General features: G+C 44.8%; 2 protein-coding genes across 13 annotated transcripts in view; one reads left to right on the top strand and one right to left on the bottom strand.

Moving 5' to 3' along the window:
• The window catches only part of SETD4 (SET domain containing 4), a 69294-nt gene extending 52577 nt beyond the window's left edge, over positions 1–16717 (bottom strand). Inside the window, exons 1-4 of one of the 8 annotated variants that reach the window (XM_030202199.1) lie at positions 16651–16717; positions 11375–11478; positions 8171–8266; positions 556–593 (exon numbers count right to left, since the gene is read on the bottom strand). In XM_030202199.1, coding sequence (XP_030058059.1) covers positions 556–593; positions 8171–8266; positions 11375–11447 — 207 coding nt within the window. In that variant the 5' untranslated portion in view covers positions 11448–11478; positions 16651–16717. The other 7 variants (XM_030202203.1, XM_030202196.1, XM_030202201.1 and 4 more) reach the window with 7 other exon arrangements.
• Positions 16718–17572: 855 nt separating this feature from the next.
• The window catches only part of LOC115469487 (carbonyl reductase [NADPH] 1-like), a 37389-nt gene continuing 34974 nt past the window's right edge, over positions 17573–19987 (top strand). The window contains exon 1 of one of the 5 annotated variants that reach the window (XM_030202192.1): positions 17573–17662. The gene's annotated coding sequence lies outside the window, so the exon portion shown is untranslated. The other 4 variants (XM_030202195.1, XM_030202191.1, XM_030202194.1 and 1 more) reach the window with 4 other exon arrangements.

The following is a 19987-nucleotide window of genomic DNA, read 5'->3' as shown; positions in this document are numbered from 1 at the left end:
ACCCCCATGAACTTTGGTCATCCCCGCAACAGAAAGCAGTTGAGGATGCCCAAAATCGGCTTTCGATTATGCCTATTTGGGCGACCCTGGGAGAAGGACACCCATCTCCCGATTTGTGTCGAAAGATGGGCGCCCTTTTCTTTCGAAAATAAGCCTGAAAGTGGCCTGCCCAAGGTCATGAGGAGTTTCAGTGATAGAAACAGGTTTTGAACCCTGGCTTCCCTAGTTCTCACCACTAGGCCACTGTTTCTCTACCAAAACAGTACCTCAAAAAACAGTGGCATGATAGTTTGGAATTCTCAGGTTATTCAAATAAAAGGAGAAAAATCTAGTTATGGTAAAAAGACACGTGGCACACTGAGCAGAAACTCTTTGGGCATCAAATACAATACAATAGACTGAATCAAAGCCCTTCTACCAGAAGAATATATGGGATGTGCCAAAGTTATCCGAACAGGCTGTGCTCAGTACTAGGCCATACAGATCTAGGTATCCACAGTCCAATGTGCCAATCACAGCACTTATAGGTCAAACAAATACAGTAAATGCACAAACCTGAATGGATTTTGTGGTCACTAGTCCTCTTCCCGTATCTGAAAATAGAAGCATAGGATAACTAGACTGTAGGGATGTGCACGGCCAAAAAATAATTTGGTTCGTTTTTTATTTTCCTACATTTCCCCCCGATTTTCAGGTGTTTTTTCAGTCTGTTTCATTTATTCCCTTTGAATGCATGAATTGTGTACATTTAACTTCACCTGGCTGATATTCAGCGCTATTTAAACAGCTAGAAATGGCTGCTGACCAGTTAAATTTCATGGGATAGGAGGTAATGTCCTATTGTGGATTAAAAACTGGTTAAAAATAAAAAAAACAGGGAGTAGGGTTAAAAGGTCAATATTCTCAATGGAGAAGGGTAGGTACTGGGGTTCCCCAGGGGTCTGTGCTTGGGCCACTGCTTTTTAACTTATTTATAAACAAGCAAAAAAGCCTGTTTCACGAAAAATGAAATGGGCCCTAGGAAGGCTATCGTCTAAGTGATTTCTCCTTTCTCCCCTGCCCTCCCCTCCATGTCCAGCGATTCTCCCCTCCCACCCCATCCATGTCCAACGATTCTCCTCTCCCCTCCCATTTACGTCCAGCGATTCTCCTCTGCCCTCTCCTCCCCTCCCATCCATGGCCAGTGACTCTCATCAAAGCGATTTCTCCTATCCCCCCTGCCCTCCTCTCCATGTCGAGCGATTCTCCCCTTCCATCCCATCCCATCCATGTCCAGCGATTCCCCTCCCACGGCAGTGAAAGCGGCAGGGTCAGCTCGGCTCGCGTCACCTCCAGTCTTCCCTTTCCTGCCCTCTCAGTGTCCCGCCCTCCTCTGACGTCATTTCGTCTTTCTGCGAGGGCAGGACGCTGAGAGGGAAGGGAACGCTGGAGGCGAGCTGACGTCAGCTCATTTGCATACGGTTACGAACCCCGCCAGCCAGCAGCCATCCAAGGAGGCAGATTGATCAATTATTATATAGAGATGATATTATTATTATGGATTAAGAGATGGTTAAAGGATAGGAAGCAGAGAGTAGGGTTGAATGGCCATTATTCTCGATGGAGAAGGGTAGTTAGTGGGGTCCCTCAGGGGTCTGTGCTGGGACCGCTGCTTTTTAACATATTTATAAATGACCTCGAGATGGGAGTAACTAGTGAGGTAATTAAATTCGCAGATGACACAAAGTTATCCAGGGTTGTCTCGTCGCGGGAGGAGTGTGAAAAATTACAAGAAGACCTCGTGAGACTGGGGAATTGGGCGTCCAAATGGCAGATGAAGTTCAACGTTGACAAGTGCAAAGTGATGCATGTGGGAAGGAGGAACCCGAATTACAGCTATGTTATGCAAGATTCCGCGTTAGGAGTTACGGACCAAGAAAGGGATCTGGGAGTCATCGTGGATAGGACGTTGAAATCTTCAGCTCAATGTGCTGCGGCGGCTAAGAAGGCGAACAGAATGTTGCGTATTATTAGAAAAGGGATGGAAAACAAGCATGAGGATGTTATAATGCCGTTATATTGCTCCATGGTGCAACTGCACCTGGAGTATTGTGTTCAGTTCTGGTCGCCTCATCTCAAAAAAGATATAAAGGAATTGGAGAAGGCGCAGAGAAGGGCGACAAAAATGATAAAAGGGATGGGATGACTATCCTATGAGGAGAGGTTAAGACGGCTAGGACTCTTTAGCCTGGAGAGAAGGCGGCTGAGGGGTGATATGATAAAGGTCTACAAAATAATGAGTGGGGTAGCACGCACTGATGTGAAGCGTTTGTTTACACTTTCTAACAATAATAGAACCAGGGGACACAAGATGAAATTAGAATGTGGTAGGTTTAAAACAAATTGGAGAAAGTTTTTCTTTACTCAGCGCGTAGTTAGACTCTGGAACTCATTGCCGGAGAAGGTAGTGACGGCAGCTGGCCTTGCTGAGTTTAAAGGGGGACAGGACAGATTTCTGAAGGAAAAGTCCATTGATCGTTATTAAATTCTGGGTTTTTTGCCAGGTTCTTGGGGGCCTGGATTGGCCGCTGTCGGAGACAGAGTGCTGGGCTTGATGAACCTTTGGTCTTTTTCCAGCGTGTCGGTGCTTATGTGAATAACTAGTGAGGCGATTAAATTTGCTATTGACACAGTTAATCAAAGTTGCTAAATCGCAAGAGGATTGTGAAAAATTGAAAGAGGACCTTACCAGACTAGAAGACTGGGCATCCAAATGGCAGATGACATTTAATGTGAGCAAGTGCAAAGTGATGCATGTGGGAAAGAGGATCCCAAACTATAGGTACGTGATGCAAGATTCTACATTAGGAATCACCGACCAGGAAAAAGATCTAAGTGTCATTGTTGATGATACTTTCATTTATTTAATTGGATTTACCGCCTTTTTGAAGGAATTAACTCAAGGCGGTGTACAGTAAGAATAGATCAAACATGAGCAATAGGCAATTACAGCAATAATAATAATATTCAAAAACAATACAAAATATGGCATAGTTTACTACTTACAATGTCAACACATAATAGAACATTATAACTGATAGTGAAGGATAAAGCAAAAGATGTAAAATATAGATAGGTAAGAAAGTAGGAAGAGTTAGAAAGTAAGGTGCTTGATTTTAAGAAAATTGCATATGAGGTCAGAGAGATGGTTAAATATTATCTCAGCTAGGTTAGGAGTGGATAAACATGTCCTGCTGCAGTATATACAGCCCGAGTCACTCCTTGTGTGTGTGAGTGAGACTAACAAGTTAGTTACTTTGAAACCCTCTGCTTAGTGTGCAGTGGCGGCTAAGAAAACAAATAGAATGTTAGGTATTATTAGAAAGGAATGGAAAGCAAAAAGGAGAATGTTATAATGCCTTTGTATCGCTCCATGGTGCGACCACACCTCCAATACTGTGTACAATTCTGGTCACCACATCTCAAAAAAAGATATAGTGGAATTAGCAAAGGTACACAGAAGGGTGACGAAAATGATAAAAGGAATGGGATGACTTCCCTACGAGGAAAGGCTAAAGCGACTAGGGCTCTTCAGCTTGGTTGAAGAGATGGCTGAGGGAAGATATGATAGAGATCTATAAAATAATGAGTGGAATGGAATGGGTGTACATGAATCGCTTGTTTACTCTTTCCAAAAATACTAAGACTAGGGGGCACACAATCTATTAAGTAGTAAATTTAAAACAAAATCAGAGAAAATATTTATTCACTCAATGTGTAATTAAACTCTGGAATTCGTTGCCAGAGAATGTAGTAAAAGCAGTTAGCTTAGCAGGGTTTAAAAAAGGTTTAGCTAACTTCGTAAAAGAAAAGTCCATTAGCCATTAATAAGTTGGATTTGGGAAAATTCACTGCTTACTTCTAGGATAAGCAACATAGAATCTGTTTTGCTGTTCTGGCATCTTGCCAGGTACTTGTAACCACAGTGGATTGGCCACTGTTGGAAACAGGATACTGGGCTTGATGGACCTTCAGTCTGATCCAGTGTGGCAACACTTACGCTCTTAAATAGCATTTCAGTGGCTAACTGCTAATACTCAGTGCTGAATATCACTGTTGAATATTCGCCGTCAGCACTGAAAAGTTAACTGGCTATATCACGTGATAACTGGCAATATACTGCGCTGACTGGCTAAGTTTAGCGGCCAAGTCGGACCGCCTAAATAACAGTCCTATATTTGGCTACTATAAACTTAACTGGCCAGTGCTGAATATTCACTTAGCCAGTAAAATTTGAGCCAGTCAAAAAAAAAAAAAAAAAGAAAAGAAAAAAAACATATTCAATGCCAGTCACCAGAAATGGCCCAACACTGAATAACTGGGGTCAGCGTCAATCGCAGCACTTATGCGAGCTACATCCCGGAGGCTGAATATTGGGCCCTACATATCCAAAGATATTGTGCACTTAGTAATTCGTAGGTATATGTGTGTAAAGTTGATTTGTGCACACTATTTTTTTTTAGGTACTGAAACAAAATGCACTTGTCCTTCTAGAATACATCCTCTTTTTTATTTTTTTGTTACATTTGTACCCCGCGCTTTCCCACTCATAGCAGGCTCAATGCAGCTTACATGGGGCAATGGAGGGTTAAGTGACTTGCCCAGAGTCACAAGGAGCTGCCTGTGCCTGAAGTGGGAATCAAACTCAGTTCCTCAGTTCCCCAGGACCAAAGTCCACCACCCTAACCACTTGTACCTATACATCAAACAAAAGTTAGTATAACTAAGCAGCCATGTCAACCCTTTTCCAGTCACGTCCAAGTGAGCAACAAAAGCCTACTGGCTGGTGAGATCACCTATCTGCCCTTACCTAAATTAATGTGCCCTGTCAGGAGTTGGACATGCATAGTCGGGAAAACTTCAGATCTTCTCCATTGCCCTCTCTCATATGGTGCATGCCAGAATTACAAAGTTCTCCAGAAACCACAGATTGTACAAGCCTGTCCATAGTGCAGAAAGCTTTTGTAGAGTCTGCTTTTATGTACACACAGGGCCCAGAACGTGCCACTGCTGATATCCGATGACCTTTGTACATAATTCTGGCATAATCACCAAACCAAGGGCCCTGTTTACCAAGGAGCACTAGTGTTTCTAGTGCACGCTAAACGCTAGAGACACCCATATGTTCCTATGGGTATCTTTAGCATTTAGCGCAGCTTAGTAAACAGGGCCCCAAGAGTCAAACTGGGCAGGGTCGCTTTAGTTCTGGACCTTTAAATCAATTTTCAACCTTTCAACTCGAAGCACACTTACAAGGCACAAAAATGGTCAAGGCACACCATCAGTTTGTTAAAAATATATATGTATTTTATCATTTAACAAACTAGTATTAAGATTATGTTTAAAAGTTCAATAATTAGAATTTTAAACATTGTTGTTATCTTTATAGCCACAAATAACATGCATTCGAAAACAACAATTTTAAAGCGAATCCCCTCACCCACCACTCATTTATACTGATATTTGCGATGCTAATCAAGTGTCATCATTTCACTCTCTGGATCACATCCTGACTGAGGATGTGACCAAACTGACAGAATATTGCACCACATGATGGCTCCAGTTGAGCCCCATCAACACTATACTTAATGCATCCTACCTCCACAAAACTTCATTTATAGTTCTGTATACAATTTTGAGTACCGTATCTTCAAAAAGATATAAACAAGTCCAGAGGACAGCTACTAAAATAGTCAGTGGTCAAATAAGAACAATGCAAATTACCTAAAAATTTCTAATTTTTGATTTTATCAAGTAAACTATCATTTCCATTACTCAATATGCCCCAGTAAATATGTTCGCTTAAAACTCATAGAAATACTGCACAAAGAGTAGGCAGAGGGAGTTCAAAAATGGTACCCTTCCCCCATGCACTCTCCTGCTCTTCTTTCACTAATCCAATGCTCTCCAGCCATCACTTTCCCTCCTCCAATGCTATTTCCTGCCCCTCTGTCACCAGCCTCATGTTCTCTAACCCTCCCTCCATCTCCCCTGATGTTCTCTCCTGCTCTCTCCAGACTTCCTTCAAGGGTACGATGCTCTCCTGCCCTCCCCCCCCCGCCAATACTCTCCCTTTCTTTCATCCACTGACCCCATATTCTCCAGCCCCCCTCCCAATGTTCTCTCCTGCCTTCCTTAATGGTCTGATGCTCTCCAGCTGCCCCACCCATGCTCTCTCCTTCCTTTCTTCACCTGCCGATGCTGCACAACCCCCTCCCAATGTTCTCCACCCCCCCTTCCTCTCCCATACTTTCTCCTGTCTTTCTTCACCAGCACAATGCTCTCTAGCCCTCCTCCCCTCCCCCGGATGCCCTCTCCTGCCGTTCTTTCACTGGGCTGATGCTCTCCAGCACCCCACCCTCCTCCCCATGCTATATAAATCAAGAGTACGTTTGCACACAAAATCCTCACTTTCTGGGAAACCGTGGTTAACTGGCACTGTGCAGCAGGTCCACCGAGTCCTCCCTTCAATAATTCAAGGCAGCCGCACTTGCTCTCTTTCCAGTCTGATGCAGCAAGGCTCACACTGACACATGCATGGGACAGCAGCGTTAGAAGTCACCTGATCTATTGATGCATGTGTGCTGTGAACTCCATGTGCAGTTGGCTTGTGCGTGTGTCAATGTGAGCCTTGCTCCATCAGACTGGAAAGAGAGCAAGTGCAGCTGCGCTGGATTATTGAAGGGAGGAGGAGGAGGTACTTGGAAGTCTTGGAGGCCCTGGGTAGGTAGGTGGTCACTGAGAGGCTCGTATACTACCACACGAACCCCGCAGGAGCTATTTCCATGCACACGGAATCCCTGCAGACCCGGAGGGGATTCCAGTAGGATCCCCGCAGACTCTGCGGAATTCCCGTACAGCTCTCAACCGTGGCACACTGGTTGAAAAACGCTGCCTTAAAAATCAATAAAATGCCCGTAGTTACTATTACGAAAAATGGTCGGCTTGTTTCACTAGTCAATACCCCAAGATCTCTCAAAAAAAAACTCTCAAGCAGCATTACAAGCTATTTAGAAGGCTCTGGCTTGAGTCACTGCTTTGCTTTACCTTTCAATGGAAGAGGCATTTTTTTTTTGAGGGGGGGGGGTGCAAGTGCACCAACAATAAAAAGGTAAAAAGAAAAAAAGAATACGAAGGCTAGCCACTGCTAAATATTAATAAAATACAAGCTAAACCTGCATAGCCAATTACAATCTTAAAACTTAAAATCGATCCATGAACTAACCAACTTCCGCAAACTATTGAAGACCCATCTCTTTAACAAGACATACCACTACTACTACTACTACTACTATTTAGCATTTCTATAGCGCTACAAGGCATACGCAGCGCTGCACAAACATAGAAGAAAGACAGTCCCTGCTCAAAGAGCTTACAATCTAATAGACAAAAAATAAATAAAGTAAGCAAATCAAATCAATTAATGTACCACAAAGACCAACAAATATGAACTCCTTCACGCACACTCAGAATTGTCTTTACTATCTGCTTGTTATAGTAATATCATGCTTTAACATTATCATGTTACCCAAGATCCTTCTATAATACTAAATGTTTATTTCTTACATATCTCCATTATTCATGATATATTGTAAGCCACATTGAGCCTGCAAAAAGGTGGGAAAATGTGGGGTACAAATGCAATAAATAAATAAAATAAATAATTTTTGTGTTTGATATAATAATTTACTTTATTGGTTGGTGTGTGTGTTTTGAAGATGTGCTTCTCTGTGTATTAACCAGTTTGTGTTGTGATCATTTGGTGATCTGTACATCAGCCTACACTTCCTGAGGAGTAGGCAATAAACAAATAGCATGAGACAAGCAGAGGATCTCTGAGGGAGAGTAAGGGATTATAGTGCTTAGTAGTTTGTGTGGTCTTTATCTGCCATCATTTTGTCTGTTTCTGGAGCTCTGCAAACAAGGACCTTTAAGTCACCCACTAGGCGACACCTTTAAGCACTATAACTCCCTCCCCCATAAGGGCTGAACACTGCCTTCACAGCATCCTCAATCCTACGTGGCCTAGAAAGAGAAAGGCACAGCACGGGGACAGAACTGGGGAGCTTGAGCCAAAAGGACCACAAAAGCCCAGTTATTTTTATCTGAAATTAATGGAAAGGTATTTTACCTGTAAAGTGTGTAATCTTCAAATTACTATCGTCAAAGCCTCTTTCTTTAAGCCATTTCTTGATCTGAATATATTCTGGTTCATGGCTGTAGTTTACTAAATAAAAAAATATATATTATGTCATTTTTTTATACTAACAATTTGCATTACTCTAGTGCCATTAACATGTAAGGGTACCCACAACCCTCACATGCAATCACTTTTGCAAGGACATGCAGCAGTGCAAAGCATAATTCTCCAAAATGCAACCCTATTTTATGTGTGCCTTGAGACTTTCCCCAGACAAGCAGGAAAGTAAACCTTCAAAGAAATCATGTTCTGCAGCAGACTGATGCACTGCAGACAAGCTAGGATACAAACTAATTACCAAGCTGTGATTTTACACACATACACACACTGCAGCCTCATTTGCTTAAATAAACAGATCTGATCTCAAGACTGTGCCTACAACAGGGGCGTATCTGCGTGGGGCCATGGGGGCCTGGGCCCCCGCAGATTTAGCCCTGGATCCCCCTACCGCCAACAACCCTCCCCCGCCATCGCCTGGGCTACCTTTGCTGGTGGGGGACCCCAACCCCCGCCAGCCGAGGTCCGCTTCCTCCTCCTGCTGCTGCTTTTAAAAATATTCATTCAGCTGGCGGGGGACCCAACCCCCGCCAGCTGAGCCGAGGTCTTTTGAGTTCTTCTTCGCCCTCCGTGTCCGGGCTGTTCAAAGGAGCTGCTGAATCCGGTTTCAGAGTCTGACGTCGCTGCACGTTGTACATGCAGGACGTCCTGCACGTACAACATGCAGCGACGTCAGACTCCGAACTGGATTCAGCAGCTCCTTTGAACAGCATGGTCGGTCACGGAGGACGAAGAAGAACTAGGAAATCCGACTGCAACGTTTGCATTTCAACGCAGAAGGACGGGAGGGGGTGGATCGGAGAAAGAAAGAAAGCTGAAATTTTTTTTTTTTTTTGCTTTCGCATTGCACAAAGTTTAGACTACTTCTGTGAAAAGCCAAGCTACAAAAAGAAAAGGTAGGCTCCGAACCAGTATCTGAAGTTTGGCAGTGGGGGGAGGGGCTATGTGCCCCCTCACTCTGGCTCTGGCCCCCCCTACCACTGAACTTCAGATACGCCCCTGGCAATGTTACTGAGGAGGGTTCGTTACACTTTAGGAAGGACCGGGCTCAGAGCCCTCTTTTTCTGAGAATTTTACTGATGATTATGTATCCTGTGGAATCACCCCAATCATGTAAATCAGAGCAGATAATTTCTTATTCCTCTTATTTATAATCCCTCAGATTATGGTTGAGTGATTTCTCTTGGTAAGTCTCCGTTTTGTACAAGAACTTTGTTTGTTTGTTTTTAAATAATGATTAATTGTATTGCATTTTTAATGTTGTAGTTGTATTTATTTGATTGAATTGACATATATGCATTCTTTTAGGTGTTTCTAATTTCTGTACTTTTTGATAGAAATGATTATACGTATATGTTTTACATTTCTGTTTTTAGACTCCTGATGCAGGTCTGTTGGCCGAAACATGGCCCGTGTCAAGTTGTGCCTCGTTTACATTAAAGTAATGGATCAGGCACCATTTTACATCGCTGCCTGTATCATTGTCATCTTCGCTGTGCTTTTGAGCGAAGCCTGAGAACATGAAGGCCTTGTTGAAACCAGGACGAATCCCAATGGGAGCTATTTATTTATTTATTTTATTTAGATTTACTCACACCTTTTTCAATAGTAGCTCAAAGTGAGTTACATTCAGGTACTCTGGATTTATCCAAACAGGAGCAACTTTTGTCCAAAGCTGATCCTACGACAGTGTCCCAGTGAGAAGTTTGTTCAGGCAGGCAAAGTCCTAAAGGGCAAGATGGATCAGTAAACCAAATATAGAGGCTCTACCCCGTGAGGGGGCCTAGAAAATCTGGAAGTCTTATCTTGTCAGACAGGGGGCTTTGGCAGCAATAAGTAGGAGGACTATCAATCATTCCAAGAGAATAATGTGGATTCTGTTGTATGTAGCACTGGCGCCATGGGTGCCAGCTCTGTGGGTGCTAACAAGCACCTTCAATGTTGAGCAAACCCCACTACTCCGATAAGGGAGTATTCATTTGCGTTATGTATAGCACCCTCAAACATTTTGAAAAGTTGGCTCCTATGACTCTTTAACTAAGGTGCGGTAGGCGAGCGTACCGCAGGATGAGCTGAGGTATCCTGCTGTAGTTTCCCGCTCTAAGTGTGCTAATCCCACAGTGGGCAGAGAGTAGGCATGCTTGTGCTAATCTGGTAGTGTGGGCACATTACCATGCACCACCCGATTAGCGCGGGGTCCCTTACCACCTCCTAAATAGGTGGTGGAAAGGGCTGCTGTGGTAATGGCCTTGCGCTAATGGGGAAATTAGCATGTGGCCATTACAAAAAAAATACGGCAAGGCGGCCATTTTATCGCCAGACTAAAAGTGGCTGCAGCGCAAGGAAAACCCACGTGCCGACATCAGCACTGTCCACATTTTAGCTCGGTTTGGTTAAAGGATCCCTCGGAGACTTAAGGAGAAAATTAAGTCCAGTGTGATCTGGTCTAAGGGTGGGTCAGTAAACCTGCTGAGAGAAACCAAGTCATTCATTCACAGAGGAAATCATTCTCCATTAGAAAACTTTGTCTTAATCTCTATATATAAAAGGCACCACCAACGTTCTAAATGAAGCCTCCAGCCAGAAGTGTGAAGAGGGAGAGATATCCGGTTTCCCCACGAGTGTCTGCCCCGCCCTCGCTCTCTCTGTAACACAAACAGTGAAGGAAAACACAGCAAAGCAGGAAATCAAATCGCTCTCTCTGTAACAGTGAAGGACTCAGAGGGGGGAGGGGAGAGAGGGCAGAAGCCCTCACTATCTCTGTAACACAAGCACAGCACAGCAGGAAACTTAACACTGAAGGACTCGACTCCGAGGGGGGAGGGGACAGAGAGCACAGGGGAAGGGAGAGAGGGCAGAGGGCAGGGACACACACACTCCCACATGCACACAGAAGAAAACCTTGCTAGCCCCCATTTCATTTGCATCAGAAACGGGGCTTTTTTACTAGTAGTTGATAAAAAGATCAACAGAGATGGCTGTTATGAGTTATGGTGATGCTTCTCTATACTGCTATTGGCACTTGTCTCAAATTAAAAAAAAAAAAAAGAATAAAAAGAAACCAGGAAATATACACACCTGCACCAAGAGCAGATCTTCTTCCAAGCTTCCTCCTCCTGTGCCGACCTGTCCGGCCTCTTTGTTTTTTCATTTTCAAAATGCCTCCAGTGGAAACGTGGCATCTGAAGGTGTAGAAAATATTGTTTTACTGTTCCTTTTAAGCATCTTGATCTTATGCGATTTAATCACACAAATCACTTTTTCTTTTACCTTGCTAAGGATGTAAAAAGAATTGAAGAGGTGCAAAGAAAAGCTATGAGGATGGTATGGGATTTGCGTTACAAGACGTATGAGGAGAGACTTGCTGACCTGAACATGTATACCCTGGAGGAAAGGAGAAACAGGAGTGATATGATACAGACTTTCAAATATTTGAAAGGTATTAATCTGCAAACGAACCTTTTCCGGAGATGGGAAGGCAGCAGAACTAGAGGGCATGAAATGAGATTGAAGGGGGGCAGATTCAAAAAAAATGTCAGGAAGTATTTTTTCACCAAGAGAGTGGTGGACGCTTGGAATGCCCTCCCGCGGGAGGTGGTGGAGAGGAAAACGGTAACGGAATTCAAACATGCGTGGGATAAACATAAAGGAATCCTGTTCAGAAGAAATGGATCCTCAGGAGCTTAGCCGAGATTGGGTGGCAGAGCTGGTGGTGAGAGGCGGGGCTGGTGGTTGGAAGGCGGGGATAGTGCTGGGCAGACTTATACGGTCTGTGCCAGAGCCGGTGGTGGGAGGCGGGGATAGTGCTGGGCAGACTTATACAGTTACAAATCAAGGTAAGATATACACAAAAACTAGCACATATGAGTTTGTCTTGTTGGGCAGACTGGATGGACCGTGCAGGTCTTTTTCTGCCGTCATCTACTATGTTACCTTCACACTTTCCGCTCTCTCACCATTTACTTCAGGTGAGGTGCTCTCGCTGGCTGAAGCTTCAACAGAGCCTCCTCCTAAGGCCAATTCATTTACTATCCTTGCCTACTGTCAACAGCCACCTTTTCCCCTCTACTTCACAAAAATTAAAGCAGCAGTACTGGCAGATAAACACACAAAAAAGGCCATTTTGCTTTCCCTCTTCTGATTCCATTTCTCATAAGTACTTTGGGTTGCTGGGTGGCTTTTTTATTTTTAGAGTTTTTCCCTATCAAAATCTCATACAAGAATCACACAGCCACATATAGGAACTCATTATAAAAGCATCTACACATGGAAGTAACACAGAGGTGTACCGTATATATTTGACTATAAGCAGAGATTTTGGGACCCAAAATAAAAATCCCAGAAATTGAGGTCTTGGCTTATACTTGAGTCAGAAGAAATTTCTGGGCTTCCCCCCTTCCCCTCTAGTGACTGGCACTTCTCAAAAGCTTCCTCCCCTCCCCCCCCCCCCCCTCGCTGACTGGCATTTTTTACTGTTCCCTCCTGGATGCTGCTGCAGCCGTTGACAAGAAAGAGAAAGCAAGCTGGGTCGGTGTAGGACCTTGAGCATCTCCATATGCTCAAGGCCTCCTGGCTCCCGCTCTCTGAGAGGGCAGGAACCGGGAGGTATGGAGCATGCGCAGATGCTCAAGGCCCCACACCGACCCAGCTTGCTTTCATTTTGTATCAGCAGCGGAGAGGGAGCGGTAGGAAATGCCGATCATCTCTAAGGAGGGGGAAGCAAGAGAGAAATGTTAGTCTTGAGGGGGACATGGAAGGAGGAGAGGGAGGGAAGTGATATTCACTGGCGGCTGGGGGAGGGGGAAGTGGGAGAGGGCAAAAATGCTGCACACGAAGGGTACGTATCAAGCACTCTGTGGAGGAACTGAGGGAGCTACAGCATACATAGAGAGCATACAGACAAAAAAGCAACACTGGGCAACAGACCCGACACGGAGTAAATGGAGATTCATTCCAATTGTAATACTGCAATATGCAAATTGTGTAGGTTCAGTGCCCCAAAATGTATAATGAAGGTAATAAATCAAAGCGCTTTCAAAGATTTAGCTCTATGTAGAGCCTTCTCGTTAGCACTGCAGCAGTATTACAATTGGAATGAATCTCCATTTCTAGACTGTATCTCCATTTCATCATTTAGGCAAAGTCACCTATACAATCTATACATTACAGTACTATATTTTGACCCCTGAGGCAGGCATTGCCTTACGCCGAAACACGGCCTGTGTCGGGTCTGTTGCTAAATAAAGAGTTGTCCCAGTCTTGAAGGCCCAGTGTTGCTTTTTTGTCTGTAGGAACTGAGGGAGCCACAGGTAGTAAATAAATACTGGTGTAGATTTCAAGCAAACTACTACACAGAGTAATTGAATGAAAATTTTTTTGCAGTATTTCTAGATATCTCTGCTGTGCTTAGATGCCATGAAGAATGGTTTCTACCGTACCTATTGAATAGATAAAACAGTGAGATGTGGATCAGACAGTCCAGGCTGGCTTGCAATAGAGAAAGGAAGGGGGAAGGGAGAAATACAGGACACTAAATAAATCACCTCAGGGGAAAAAGAGGCAATTCTCAGATGGGTGGTGAACTACCTTGGAGTCTGCTTTTGACACCTGGAGGGGGACCGTTTATCTTACTGCAGACAGACTTTGTAAGCTCCAGACCCAGAAGAAGAGGGACATTTGTGTGTAAAAAGCTCCAGAGGATTGGGAATACCTTCAGCTTCTCAGATAGATGGCAGCAACTCTGGAGGTATGAAGCCATTCCAGTAGGCATTATAATCCTGTGACCGAGAAGACCAATGAAACAAAGTCTGACTTCCAATCTCAACGGTCCCTATGGAGGCACCTTTCTTGTGGGACAGCTAGGATCATCTTCTCAAGAGTATCTCTCGCAATCTCCTCCCTCCTCCAGACTGGGAGGTGGTCACCACAGATTCCATTGTTATAGGTGGTTAATGCAGGGGCGATGATCAGAGCAGGAGGCATCATGGGTAATCAACTACTTGAAGGGAGAGCCATTCACCTTGCTCTGCAGTAGTTCCTCCTGTTGTTGGAAGGAAAGGCAGGCAGTTTGGGCCTTTCTCAAAAATCTGGGCGTGACCAGGAGTGCTGCAGTGGCACAGGTCAACTGGATCTGATGTTGGGCAGAATGCCACCTTGTACTGCTCTTGGCGGATCACATCACAGGTGTGAAAAATGTCCAGACAGACTTCTCAGACTGTATTTTCTGGGTCTCGAAGAGTGAGAGCTGAGCCTTTTGGCCTTCCATCTCCAAGTAGAGCATTGGGGGCCCAGAGTAATATGAAGTGTTCCTGGGAAGGAGCTTGGGTCAGCAGGGATAGAGGCATTCTTGAAGCCCTGACTGAACCAGAAGCCTCTGTGTTTTCTCTCTAGCCTCTGAATGGCCATGTCCTCCCGGAAGATGGTGAAACATCTTATTCTGGTACTTCTGGTGGCTCCAGACTGGCCTTGGTGCCCCTGGTACATGGGCAAGATTTGCCTTCAGGCAGGGCCTGTTGCCCCTTCCAAGGTCCTAAGTTCAACCCTTTCAGCTTATTCATGAGTCTTCTGTGGGGGACCATATCAAAGGCTTTGCTGAAATTCAAGTAAATTACATCTAGCACACATCCTTCATCTAGCTCTTTGCTTACTCAGCCAAAGAAGTCAATAAGATTTGTTTGGCAGGATTTTCCTTTGGTAAAGCCAAGTTGCCTCGGGTCCTGTAACCTGTTGGCTTCTAGAAAGTTAACTATCCATTCTTTCAGCAGTGACTCCATTATTTTTCCTACCACCAACGTGAGACTTACCAGTCTGTAGCTTCCCACTTCTTCCCTATCTCCACTTTTGTGAAGAGGGGCCACATCTGCTTGTCTCTAATCCCACGGAACCTCTCCTGTCTCTAAAGATCTATTAAATAAATCTTTAAGAGGTCCCACCAGGACCTCTCTGAGCTCCTTCAGTATCCTGGGATGTATCCCGTCCAGTCCCATAGTTCTGTCCACCTTCAGATTCTCAAGCTGTTTATAAACTCTTTCTTCCATAAACAGCACAGTATCCACTCCATTCCCAGATGTTACCTCGGCAGCCGACCACAGTCCTTCTCCAGGATTTTCTTCCCTAAACACCAAAGAGAAATAATTGTTTAGCACGTTCGCTTTATCTTCATCACTCTCCACGTAGCCATTCTCATTATCTTTCAGTCTCGCAATTCCATTCCTATCTTTTCTCCTTTCTCCGATATATCTGAAAAAGGTCTTATCACCTCTCTTTACATCTTTAGCCATTTTTTCTTCCGCTAGCTGTATTTCCCTCTTCACTTCTTTGAGTTTAATCTGACAATCTTTTTTCCATGATCCTCTCATTGTGTTCTTTTGTATTTGTTGAACAAAGCCTCTTTTGCTCTTATTTTTTCAGCTACTTGTTTAGAGAACCAATTAGGCTTCCTGCTTCTCTTGTTTTGGTTTACATTCCATGCATAAAGATCAGTTGCCATATTTATAGCCACCTTTAGCTTGGACCACTGTTTTTCCACATCTCCTACACCAACAGCTCCTTCTTCAGGTATTCCCCCATTTCATCAAAATCAGTATGTCTGAAATACAGTCCAAGTTTTCTGCGTCCTAACTCCGCTTTTGCCCTTATTTTTTTTTTTATTTGTACCCCGTGCTTTCCCACTCATGGCAGGCTCAATGCTGCTTAGGTACTTATTTGTAACTGGGGCAATGGAGGGTTAAGTGACTTGCCCAGAGTCACAAGGAGCTGCCTGAAGTGGGAATCAAACTCAATTCCTCAGGTCCCCAGGACCAGAGTCCACAACCCTAAGCACTAGGCCACTCCTCCAACCATATGGTGTGATGATCACTATTACATAGGTGGGCACTCACCCGGTTATTGAAAACACTTCCTCCATTCGTGAGCACTAGATCCAGCATCGACCCCTTCCCTCGTGTGTTCCGTCACCATTTGTCTGTGATTTATAAAAGTACAGTTTCTTTACATACTTTAATAAAATGATTGAAATATAAAATCCCAACTGTTCGAGGCTTGTGCAGATAGGTTCAGACAGCGTTCGCAGGGTTGTTGGGGACAAGTGTTGTCCCGGTGTCGTTCTTTACTAAGAACCAAACTGCTTGGGGACATTTAGATGCCAAGTTTTAGGAAACAAGATATAGACTGGATCCAGCTTTTACGTAGGTCCTACGGTGAATTACTGGAACACACAAATGCTGTAACTGCTAAACGACTACTGAAACACTCGCACTATGGATCAACAAATTCAAATAAAAAGCTGTACAATTTGTTTGGGGGTTTTTTTTATCCTCACCGATAAATTTTGATAGTAAAGCGGAAGAACTTACCCCCAGTGTCGTCAGGCGCTTTACGATTGGTTATTATCACAGCCAATCAAGTCTGCTCCTAATTGAGTTCCCGCCCCGCTGCCTGTAGCCAATCAATTGTTCCTATACGAGTCCGCCTCCCATCCTGGACTTGCTGAAGCCAATCAAGTGAGAGCCCTGAGAAGGAGCGAGCCAATCAAGGCTGCTCTTAATTGAGTTCCCGCCTAGCTGCCTGTAGCCAATCAATTGTTCCTATACGAGTCCGCCGCCATCCTGGACCGCCAGCAGCCAATCAAGTGAGAGCCCTGAGAAGGAGAGAGCCAATCAAGTCTACTTTTAATTGCGTTCCCGCCCAGCTGCCTGTAGCCAATCAATTGTTCCTATACGAGTCCGCCTCCATCCTGGACCTGCAAAAGCCAATTAAGTGAGATCCCTGAGGAGAGAGCCAATCAAGACTGCTCTTAATTGAGTTCCCGCCCAGCTGTCTGTAGCCAATCAATTGTTCCTATACGAGTCCGCCTCCACCCTGAACCTGCAGCAGCCAATCAAGTGAGAGCCCTGAGAAGGAGCGAGCCAATCAAGGCTGCTCTTAATTGAGTTCCCGCCCAGCTGCCTGTAGCCAATCAATTGTTCCTATACGAGTCCGCCGCCATCCTGGACCGCCAGCAGCCAATCAAGTGAGAGCCCTGAGAAGGAGAGAGCCAATCAAGTCTACTTTTAATTGCGTTCCCGCCCAGCTGCCTGTAGCCAATCAATTGTTCCTATACGAGTCCGCCTCCATCCTGGACCTGCAAAAGCCAATTAAGTGAGATCCCTGAGGAGAGAGCCAATCAAGACTGCTCTTAATTGAGTTCCCGCCCAGCTGTCTGTAGCCAATCAATTGTTCCTATACGAGTCCGCCTCCACCCTGGACCTGCAGCAGCCAATCAAGTGAGATCCCTGAGAAGGGGTGCGTGGTGTTTTGTGCGTTGCGTTACTGATCTGGCTCTAGTAGTCTGTGCTGCTGCTCTGCTTTGTCAATCCCTGGAAGAGGGTTGGTTTGCTATTCCTTTTCTTCTCCACTACACTATTGCATTTGTATCCCACATTTTTCCACCTTTTTGCGGGTTCAGTGTGGCTTACAATATGAGTTAAATGTTGGAAATACAATTTGTTACAGATTGGTTATGGATTACATTATGCAGAGTTATGCGAAACAATTGAGGTGTCGTTAGGGAATGTAACAATGGAACATAAACATTGAAACTTTGGAAGGAAACAGTGGGAGCTTAGAGGGCGATAATAAGGCATGAGGACATATGGTATATATCTTTCTGTGAGTAAAGGTATGAATGATGTGATAATACGGGAATGAGAGTTCAGAGGTGAATGTATGATGCATTAGTGAATATTAAGTGTGGACTTCATGTGTTTTGTTTCTTGCTGTAAATTTTTTCAAAAAGATGGGTCTTCAATAATCTGCGGAAGGAGGCTTGCTCGTTGATTGTTCTTAAGTTGCGCGGCAGTGTATTCCAAAACTGCGTGCTCATGTGAGAAAAGGTTGACGCGTGTAGCGCTTTGTATGTCACGCCCTTGCAATTGGGGAAGTGGAGATTAAGGAAGGTTCGGGATGATCTTTTGGCGTTTCTGGGTGGTAAGTCTATCAACTCATACATGTAGGCTGGGGCTTCGCCATGAATGATTTTGTGGACTAATGTGCATATTTTAAAAGTGACGCGTTCCTTGAGTGGAAGCCAGTGCGGTTTCTCTCGTAATGGTTTTGCACTTTCATATTTTGGCTTTCCAAAGATGAGTCTGGCTGCCGTATTCTGGGCTGTTTGAAGTTTCCTCAGTATTTGTTCTTTGCAACCTGCGTATAGTGAGTTGCAGTAATCCAAATGGCTGAGCACAAGGGATTGCACTAGGCTGCGAAAGACTTTAACAACCTGCTCCCAAAATGTGGGCTCAAGCCCACTCCTGAACTACCTTTTACTTTGCTGGCAGGGACGCTGAGCCCCACTGGCTAAATAAATAGACTGCCACTGCTTCCGGCTCTGAGCAGCAGGCTGGGACTTCTGGTGTATGCATATATCCGGTTTCAGAGCCAGAAACAAGCAGTGGGGAGCAGTGGCAGTGTATTTTGGCTGGTGGGGCTCTGCATTCCTGCCAGCAAAGGTATGCCTAATGTGTCCACATGGGTGGGGGGAGAGACGTGCTGCCACCCCCAAATTGCAGGGCTGGAGAGAGAGCCCATTGTTAAAAATTTACCAGCACACTACTGTGCACAGTCCATCCAGTGTGCCCAACAAGATAAACTCATATGTGCTACTTTTTGTGTATACCTTACCTTGATTTGTATCTGTCATTTTCAAGGCACAGACCGTTAAGTCTGCCCAGCACTATCTCCGCCTCCCAACCACCAGCCCCACCTCCCGCCACTGGCTCTGGCACAGACCGTATAAGTCTGCCCAGCATTATCCCTGCCTCCCAACCAGCCCCCCCCCCCCCAATTCAATATCAAAAGCTGTACAATTTGTTTTGGGTTTTTTTTTTTATCCTCATCGATACATTTTTGATAGTAAAGTGGAAGAACTTAGCCCCAGTGTCGTCAGGCGCTTTATGATTGATTATCATCACAGCGAATCAAGTCTGCTCCTAATTGAGTTCCCGCCCCACTGCCTGTAGCCAATCAATTGTTCCTATACGAGTCCGCCTCTACCCTGGACCTGCAGCAGCCAATCAAGTGAGATCCCTGAGACGGGGAGAAGAAGCGTGGGTGGTGTTTTGTGCGTTGCGTTACTTATCTGGCTCTAGTCTGTGCTGCTGCTGCTCTGCTTTGTCAATCCCTGGAAGGAGAGAGGGCGGTTTGGTTTGCTATTCCTTTCCTTCTCCACTACACTAATAACAGGAGCCAAGGAGGGTTCTCAATATAACCTCCTTAGTAGGAGCTTTGGGAAAAGTCTGCCATTTGTTTCCAGTAAAACAAGGTGGGGGAGTTGTTTGTTGTTCAGTTTGATCTCTTTGTCTCTTGGTAGGGGTTGCTGTTTCTTTTCCGGAGGGGAGCTACCTAAGGACGCGTGGCGGGCTTTGCTACTCTAAGATCAAACCTAGTGTAAGATCTGTTCTTTACAAAGAAAGTATTGCATGCTTTGTGCACTTCTGTGTATGCTATAGTTTGTGGCGTGTGGTGCTGTCAGGGGAGACAAGCTGATAAGGGGTGTGGGTACGAAACAGTTCCACAAGATCACACCTTCTCTATGGGGACACAGGCAGTGTCCGAGGGGAAGTCAGGTGACTGCGCTGTTGCTCTAGCTGCTAGTATGTGTAGGTGAAAGGCGAGCATGCAGTCAGTTGGAATGAAATTTGCTTCTTCGTTCTT

Source organism: Microcaecilia unicolor, chromosome 4, assembly GCF_901765095.1.
Source record: "Microcaecilia unicolor chromosome 4, aMicUni1.1, whole genome shotgun sequence".
Taxonomy (NCBI): domain Eukaryota; kingdom Metazoa; phylum Chordata; class Amphibia; order Gymnophiona; family Siphonopidae; genus Microcaecilia; species Microcaecilia unicolor.
This window is presented reverse-complemented; position numbering and strand designations above follow the sequence as displayed.